At 41.1% G+C, this 8,978-nt stretch overlaps 1 protein-coding gene across 1 annotated transcript; it reads right to left on the reverse strand.

Moving 5' to 3' along the window:
- Positions 1-3,421: 3,421 nt before the first annotated feature.
- On the reverse strand, positions 3,422-6,354 carry spx (spexin hormone). Its single transcript, XM_075472553.1, has 6 exons — positions 6,267-6,354; positions 5,707-5,790; positions 5,475-5,532; positions 4,765-4,827; positions 4,504-4,590; positions 3,422-3,486 (listed from the first exon to the last, which is right to left on the reverse strand). The coding sequence occupies exons 1-6, from the start codon at positions 6,270-6,272 to the stop codon at positions 3,422-3,424; spliced, it is 363 nt and encodes a 120-aa protein (XP_075328668.1). The 5' UTR covers positions 6,273-6,354.
- Between the last annotated feature and the right edge of the window lie 2,624 nt (positions 6,355-8,978).

An 8,978-nucleotide genomic window follows, 5' to 3' on the forward strand; every position in this document is an offset into this window, starting at 1 on the left:
GGCCATTTCAAATCGTATTCGTTATGGTCTTGGTCAGACCAGAATCTCGAAGAGATTTGAAAGTCTATGTTAATCAGGCTAAGGCTGAACTGCCATCCAGCTGAAATCCTTTTTCAACCACTGGTATAACCCATTCCAGGCAGTGCCAGAAACTTTGAATGTTTTTTTAAGGGCTGGGAAAGTTAACTCGTTATTAACGCGTTAACGCATTAATTATTTAACGTCGATAATTATTTTATCATGCTTTTTTTTTTTTTTTTTATTAAAAAAAAAAAACATTTTGTGGATCTTTTGTGCCTTTAATGGATAGGGAAGTTCAGAGAGACAGGAAGCAGGGAAACACCCTCAACCTCCGTCTCACAGCAGGTGGGTGAAAGAGGTGCTACTGTCCATTAAACTTGAAAAGCTCAGATTTTCCCTCAATGGTTCCCTAGGTCCTTGGAGACCTCTCTTAAACTATATTGAATCTGGTGGGCGGGGCTGTTTGGGTATGTAGGCTGCCCGGAGGGCCACGCTCCCAGTTCCACAAGGTTGCTTGCCCCTCAATTTTAAATGCTCACTATTAGAAAATATCAAAGAGCCAGAGGGGAGAGGGGAGGGGTCTTCCCGCACCCCTGTTGCCTGGTTGCTGCCTGGGGCGGGGGGGGCAGGAGGAGGAGTTGTCCTGCTGGTTCGGGGTCTGTGGTGGCTGGGGGGCTGCTGGCTCCCGGATGTGCCCGCTGCGCCACACTCCAGCGGAGGTGGGGGATGGATGCATGTGCTGTGCGAGTGTTTGTGGATGTGTGTGTTTTTTGTTTTTTTTCTCTTTATGTATGTATGTATTTATTTATTTATTTTATTATTTTTTTTTTTTTTTCTTTTTCTCTTATATGATTTATGGGGTGACTGGGTCTGGGTCTGGGTCCTGCTGTCCTCTGGCCTGCTTGTGCTGTTCCTGATGGGGGGGGGCATTGCTTCTCCCCGCTGCTCGCTGCCTCATCCACCTGTGGGCACGTCTTGACTCCCGGGGTGCTTGCCCAGGGGCATTGGGGCAGGCGCTGGCCCACTGCGGTTGGCTGTCTGGGGCGCCTGGCCCTCTCGGGTGTTGGGCGGGGCCCCTGCCGGGGGTTTTGGTGGCACTCGGGCTCGCGGGGGCCTGTTCCAGCGTGCGGCCCATGTCTGGGTGGCGGGGGCCTGGTGGGGCTGGTAGGCTGCCGCCTCTGGTCGCCGGGGGGGCTCTGCCCGATGCTTGAGGGGGTTCTGTCCGGGAGCTTCCTCTGCTGTCTTCTGGGGGGATGCGTGGTCGTCCCTATGGTGGGCTTCCCGGGTTCTGTGCTCCTTGGGGGCTGTTGGTGGCCTGGGTCTGGGGGCCCTCTCGGCCTGCTTCTGATTGCTGGGGGGGGGGGGGGGGGGTTGTGACACTATACACTGATATTTAAGCATGGTTATTATGTGGGACCATCTATGTGTATTGCATGTTCATGCACACACACTCTCTCACACACACACATTCATTAGCCCTGTAGCATGCTCACTAGGCAGTTGTTGTGCTGTCCTGTGGTTTAAGGTTACCTGTGTATCATATGAGATTGCTGCTGCTTGTGTTTTTTTGTTTGTTTGTTTGTGTGTTTGTTCTCTGCTTGTCTGCTTACAGGTGCTCCTGGTGCTTCTAAGGTTGGATTCCCCCCAAAAGCCGTGAATCGTCTTCAGTTTTGTTTTTACAGGTGTAGCAGGTTGTCTGATTTTTCATTGTTTTTTATGTTTGTCTCTTCATGTTTCTGTTCTTTTTTTCTCTTCTTCGCTCTCCCTCTCTCTCTGTCCTCCCGGTCCGGTTCGGCACTATCATATCATGTTAAATATTGTAACAAAAATAAATAAATAAAAATGAGGAGTTGATGGGCATCAAGGGGAGCTTTACATTCATAAAGCTTCCCTTGGCATAGCAAATGTGTTTAGCATAAACGGTGTTCAGATTACAATTCTGCTGCCATAATGCTGGACAAAAAAAAATAAATATATTGAATCTTTGACATCTCTGCCTGACTGCGACAACTGAGCCCCCCATATATTTATTTATTTATTCTTTATTTATTTTCTTTTTTCATTGTTGTTTTTAACATTTTTATTTAAATTTACTAGTTTACTTTGTCATTTTCCATATTCATGTGTTTGTTGTATGTGTCTTGTACTGTTTATATGTTGATATTGAATAGAACTGTTCGCCGTTGCGTGGGGTGGGATTGTGGGAGGGATAAAAAACTGGGGAAAAATTATAGAATGGAAGGCTTCTCTGTTACGCTGTACTGCTACATTTCTACCTGTGAAATTGCTTCCAATAAAGAAAGTCTATAATAAAACAGGAAGCAGAGAGTGGGGGAACGACACGCAGCACAGGGGCGTCAGATGCGGGACTCGAACCGGGGCCAGCTGCTGCGAGGACTATAACCTCTTGTACATGGGGCGGCTGCTCAACCCACTATGCCACGGACCACCCCTGTTTCATCATTTGATTTATTATTGTAAAAGTCTGTTGCTCACAGGCTTTTATTTTCTAAAAGTCTGTTGCTGTCTGCTGCGGAACCGGAAAAGAAAGTAATCAGCAGATCCACCAAACATGGAGAAGGGTACGGAACTTTTACTCGGCCATTTTCATTTTAAAGTTCTTCCAGACGGCGGAGTCGACAGAACCAAAGTCATCTGTAAATACTGCCAAGTTGAATTGTCTTCTCAGCGTAGTAGTTCCAGTCTAAAATATCACTTAAAGGCAAAACACACAACTGATAGCAGCAAGTCATTCAAGGAAACAGACAGTGAAGCGAGGCTTCTACATAAAAACTACAGAAAGATGCTGATGTTAAAAGTGTGTTTGCACAACAAATGTTATGGCACTTTCATTCATATGGCAGCACATTTAAAATAAAACTAAATGCTAAAAGATATACACTACTTTTGAATTCATTTTTGGATTTTGCTTACAAATGCGATTAATCGCGATTAATCAGGGAAATCATGTGATTAATTAGATTAAAAATTTTAATCGTTGCCCAGCCCTAGTTTTTTTTTTACGTTCATTTGCAAAAACTGCAGAAGTTGTGAGGAAATTGGCTCTCATGAGGACCACCACAGACGAGGAAGCCTGTGAGTCCCAACAACTTGTAGAGGAATGCCCAAAATTCAGCCTTATTGCTCCTCTCTCATTTACTCATCCATTCATTAAAAAAAAGATTCCTTTTTTAACGCATTTTATGTTTAAATAGCACCTTGTTTCAATGTTCAACACAGTCTTAGAGTAAAAAAATGCTATGAATTCAACTCTTTTTATTAAAATTTCACATTTCATTCACAGATAGAGAATTCTATTTACAAAGCAGCTGTTTGTCTCCATTCCACCAAACCAGACACCTCACATGAGAGATGATGACCGGTAGCTGTACAGATGCCATCAGAAGTACTCCCTCTTCCACACCGGCAGCTCTTGGAAATACACGTCATCTGGGTTTTCATCAGCTAGATAGATAGATAGAAAGATAGATAGATAGATAGATAGATAGATAGATAGATAGATAGATAAATACTTTATTCATCCCAATTTGGGAAATTATTGTGTCGCAACAGCGTACGGTATAAAAGATATGTAAACAGTTAAAGGAAAAACAAGCAAATAGAATAGAATAAAAATAGAGAATAAACATCAGCTACAAACAAATATACAGTATAGAATAAACATCAGAGAAATAAACATTAGCTATATACAAATCTACAGTATGAAGAGTAGGGTAAATAATAATAATAGTAATAATAATAGACATCAGTAAACTAAATAAAAGCAGATTTGTACATTTAACAATAAAGGTAAAAATAAATTTAACTGAGCAGACTGAACCAATAAGAATATATAGGGTATATGGATCATTTACATTACATTGTACTATGATGATATTTGTGCAAATGTTATTAGTTTGACAAGGTATTAAACAAGGTGAGGCTGCGTTTCAGTTTTATGCTCCTAAAATCTGGAACAGTCTTCCAGAAGATGTGAGACAGGCCTCAACTCTGACAATGTTTAAATCCAGGCTGAAAACAGTTCTATTTAGCTGTGCATATGACACCTGAAAGTATTTTATCTGCACTCTTCACTTTTAAATTAATTAATTAATGATTATTTTTCATGGTTTTTAAAAAAAAAAATTATTTGTATTATTATTTTTATTTTTTTTATTTTTTTATAAAAAAAATTAAAAAAATTTGAATGATTTTATTGCCTTCTTATGATTTTATGTAGCTGTGAAGCACTTTGAATTGTGTACGAATTGTGCTCTATAAATAAAATTGCCTTGCCTTAGTGAAAAATGAGCAGTTGTGCAAATTGTCATTGTTATTGTTTTTAGGAGAGACTTCAAGCCTATTGAGCTAGAGGAAGGAGAAAGGAAATTAGCATTGGATCGCGAACCGAATTTCGAGGTGAAAAGCCAGAACGAAAAACATACGTGTCAGCATTATGCGCAGCATACAGTCGACACTTACCTCCCTCTCTGGCCTGCTGCAGGAAGTTGAGCAGGACGGTGGCTGCCTGGTCCACGCTCAGCTTCTCTGTGTTCTGGCTGCGGGTCTCTGACAGGAAGCAAGCAGAACCCAAAGGTTACCCGCCGGCCACAGGACCCAGCATGATTCCAGCTGTGAGACTGCCGAGGGCACCACAGATTCTTCTGCTCTTAATGATAATTCATTCAACTAAAGTTGCTTTAACTACAGAGACAGTTTGAGCCGAGTAAACTTTTGTTGTACCTAAGTGTAGCGTGTCATAGACATCTCCCTCTTTTCGGTCCTCTGAGATGAACCTACGTCCCTCTGAGAGAAAGTTTTACACGTCAGTTTGAGTTCCTTTCACAATGACAATCTTCTTTTTTAATTCAGACACAGCAGTCTGTATGTCACATGTCGGTTTGAAACACACTGTCGGGTTCTAACTACGTGAAACACTGGAAAAAAATCAAAGTCTTACCAAGTATATTTGTCTCATTTCTCGTCAAAATATCTCATTACACTTAATATCAGACACAACTGCCTAACGAGTGCTATTTCAGCCAGATATAGGGACTTGTTTGAAGACAATACATCTGGAATATCTTGTTAAATGAAAAAGTCTTGAAAACAAATTGTTTTGAGTCACATATCATATGAAACAAGCTTTTTTTTTACATTTGAACAGGTTTTTAAGCTAATTTCAAGATCACTTTTATCTCAAAAGTCCTAAATATCACATTTTATTTCAAGAAATCTTGACAAGCCCATTTTCACTAGTTCCATTGGCAGATTTATTTTGCTTATTTCAAGCAAAAACGTCTCGTATTTGTTGTTTTTTTTACTTATTTTTGGAGGGGCATTTTTTTCCAGTGAATAAAACCAGACTATTGCAAAATCTGTCCTGTCTGTCCAACACTTTGGGCCAATGGGTCTAAAGTCCGGAGGTTATCAGCAGGAGACCAAATACATACGTGTGCCCTTCAGGTATAACATAGCTTGTGGGGTCCAGTTTCTCCGCTGGAAGGAGCCCTTCAGACGACACAAAGAAAAGCGTTCAGACGGATGCAATGATACATACGAACTGCTTTACTGATTCACACTCCTTCTGATTCGCTTCTGTTTGCTCATCTTTTCAGATCACGGGCAACTTTTCAGTTATTGAGCAAAGAAAATCTGTCTGAATAATTTTGTAAAGGGAAATACCTTTGGTGCACTCCATGACTGAGAGATAAAGGTTGCCAATAGTAAAAGGGTGAGTCCATGGGTTAATGTGATGTTCCTTAAACCCTGTAGGAGAAAACGGGAAGTTACAGCAAATGTCGCAATTCACTTAAAAACTCAGAAAGCTTGCATTTCTCCGTGTGTAAGCCAGTTATGAAAAATGGAACTGAGAGCTTTGCTTCAACGAGTAACTTTAAAATGTCCATAAAATAAGACAACTGCGATCGTCTCTGCGATTAGGAAATGCAACATTTTGATTGGCTGACGGTCTTAAAAGTTCTTTCAAAACTAATGATTTTTAGTCAGATACTATTTCATCAACATCTCATTGTCTCTTTATGCAGTTCTTAAAAAAGAAAAGGTTATTTTTAGTCTGCTAAAAAGTCTTACAACTTCTATGAATATTCAAACTAAGCTTGAAAAAAAATGAGAAAATAAACTAAATAATAATAATGAATAAAATAATAAAATAAATAAATAATAACTCTAACTTTTCCATGTAAAAATCACCAACTCAAACTTTTCTTTTGCATCGTGCCTACCTTCATGGTGCAATCGGGGGTCCAATCAGCTTAGAGTCCAACAGACAATGTCAGAATCAGGATCAGGGTAATTGCTGGCAATGTTTCCCCTCCCTGTATTTATATCCTCCGGGGCGGGAACCCTGCACGATCCACGCTCCCTCACGATGCCAGCAGGGATAGGTCACGCCAATTTGATGAAACGGGGGCGGCTGAGAGAGTGAATGAACGGAAGCACCGATCAATCTTGCTCCTTCAATGAGTGCTGTTGTTCGCTGTAAATGTTTCTGAATTAAAGCAGCTGCCAGGAGCACTTTCAGCCCCTCGGAGGAGTTGTTCCCAAATCGGTTACTCTGAAGCCGCAGGCTTCATGATATGAAATGTGGACTGGCTCTGGGTGATGTTACTGTTTATAAGAGCTGCAATATTTCCATCTGGAATATTGATGTAAGCATTTTGCTCGCTGGAGCAGAATACAGGGAAATTGACAGCTGGTTTTTATGAATCCACACTTCCAGTAATGAAAAGGGTAGCTAATGTAAAGCCTGCTGCTACAGCATTACATTTCACTGTTAGTCATGTAAGAATGAGACTGAGGGCTGTGGCAAGCTTTATTTAAAAAGTCTACTCACAACTCCTGCTTCTAATCTCAATTGGGCTCTTTCTTTGTGAAGTTTGCTTGTTCTCCCCATGCATGTATAGGTTCTCTCCAGGTTCTCCTGCTTCTTCTCACAGTCCAAAAACATGCTTATTAGGTTAACTGGTGACTCTAGATTGACTTTATGAGTGAGAGTGCATGGATGTTTGTCCAGTCTCTGAGAAGGGTTGGCAACCTGTGCAGGATGTACCCTGCCTCTTGCCTAGTGGCACCTGGGATGGGCTCAGGGGCCCCCATGGCCCTGATTTGGATTAAGCAGGAATAGAATATGGATAAATAGACCCGGGGCCACACAAAGACTTACTGAGGTCCAGAGTTCACAGCCTCCCAGCAAAGGTCCCCACTGATGTCCCTGGTTTTCAATACAGCTTCTGTGTTTCCACTGGAAAAAATGCTCCTCCAAAAATAAGTAAGAAAAACAACAAATATAAGACGTTTTTACAATTTGTTTTCAAGACTTTTTCATTTAACAAGATATTCAAGATGTGTTGTCTTCAAAAAAGTCCCTATATCTGCCTGAAATAGTGCGTGCATGCCTCTTGGAACAGTGTCTCAAAAAATATACTGAACAAGTTGAACCTAAAATTGTTCACCTCCACATACACTGCTCACAGCGGCCGACCAAAGTTCACCACAAACCATTAAACATTCCAAACTGTTGCTTTATTCTTAGGGGAAAATTATTATTCACGATGTGGGCACCACAGTCAAACTAAATGAATGAGTCCATATTGGTCTATTAGTTGTTGCTGTGCAGGAATGTCTTTGGACCTTTGTCGGTTATTCCTGTACAAATAGAGAATGTGAAGTTAACGCAACATAATAATTTGTTTGGACATCGTATTGTATTCTCGTTTGCTCTAAGGCTGCCTTTCTTTTTTAAGCACCAACTTCAGGATAGTGTATCTAAGCTCAAACTGTAGAATGATCCTCAAAAATCATGTCTCAGTCCATTTCTAATCCTCACATTGTACTGTTTTGTGAACAAGTAAAGAATCCATTTTTTTTTTGTATTTGTAGTGGGAGAGCTTTCCTCACAAGATGGCGTTGATATCTCAGCATACAACGTAACATGACGTATCTTCACATTCTCCAAACACCCCGTATGAGGACTTTGTGCCTTCTTAAATGAAAGATCTTAGAATGACGTCACTCAGGGGTAGAAACATTCACATGAGCTGTATTCCCCCTTCTGCTGCTTGTAGTGTTGGTAGTTTATAGGACGCCATTATGAGCCTTATTGATTAGTATGAATAAATTACTTTTATGGCTGTTTCAGTTGGAAGACTTGCCAATTACTCTCTTTGTTCACTTCAGGCCTGTTTTGGGCCACTTAAAGATTTTAGACTTTCTTTGCAGCTGAATACTTCTGATATTAGAATGAAATCCTTTATCGTCAGCATAAATACATTGTGGAAGTAAATTCTGTCAGGATGTCGACAAACACTCATGAACTATACACCAAGCACCTGATGGATAAACTCCAGGAAAACATCAGATGTGTTCAAATGGAGATCAAATGCAGCAGATCATATAGCATCTCTCTTGTCAAAGTCAAGTTTACCTATGCAGTGACACAATGGCCCTCATTTATCAAGCCGTCGTAGAAAGCATCGTTGATATGAGCGGAGAACTCGTCGTACGCAGGGGCTCAAGTGAGATTTACAGAACATGCGTACCACACCAATCCCATCGTAAGACCGAGCGGCTGTTGATAAATCCGGCGGCTGAAATCCATCGTAATGATCCTAACCACGCCTTCTACAAAAGGCCGCACCTCTAGAATTTGCGACATGGACAGACGAAAGGCGGCAAAGAAACGCTGTCAACGCTGTTGACAGCTGGGGCAGCTGTCAACAGCGTTGGCGATGTAAATCGCAGACCGGACGAGTTATGTATTTTCCCCTACTGTGATGGTCAATAAAATGTGATAAACTCCAGATTAAATGAAATCTAAAATTGAATGATGTTTTACTTTTTCTCCAATAAGATCAGGAAGAAGTGGTCCGATATGAAATTTGCAGCTCTCCGACGCAGCATGTCACAAACGGGGGGGGGGAGAGCTCCGATCCAGG

Source organism: Odontesthes bonariensis, chromosome 8 (assembly GCF_027942865.1).
Source record: "Odontesthes bonariensis isolate fOdoBon6 chromosome 8, fOdoBon6.hap1, whole genome shotgun sequence".
NCBI classification, from domain to species: domain Eukaryota; kingdom Metazoa; phylum Chordata; class Actinopteri; order Atheriniformes; family Atherinopsidae; genus Odontesthes; species Odontesthes bonariensis.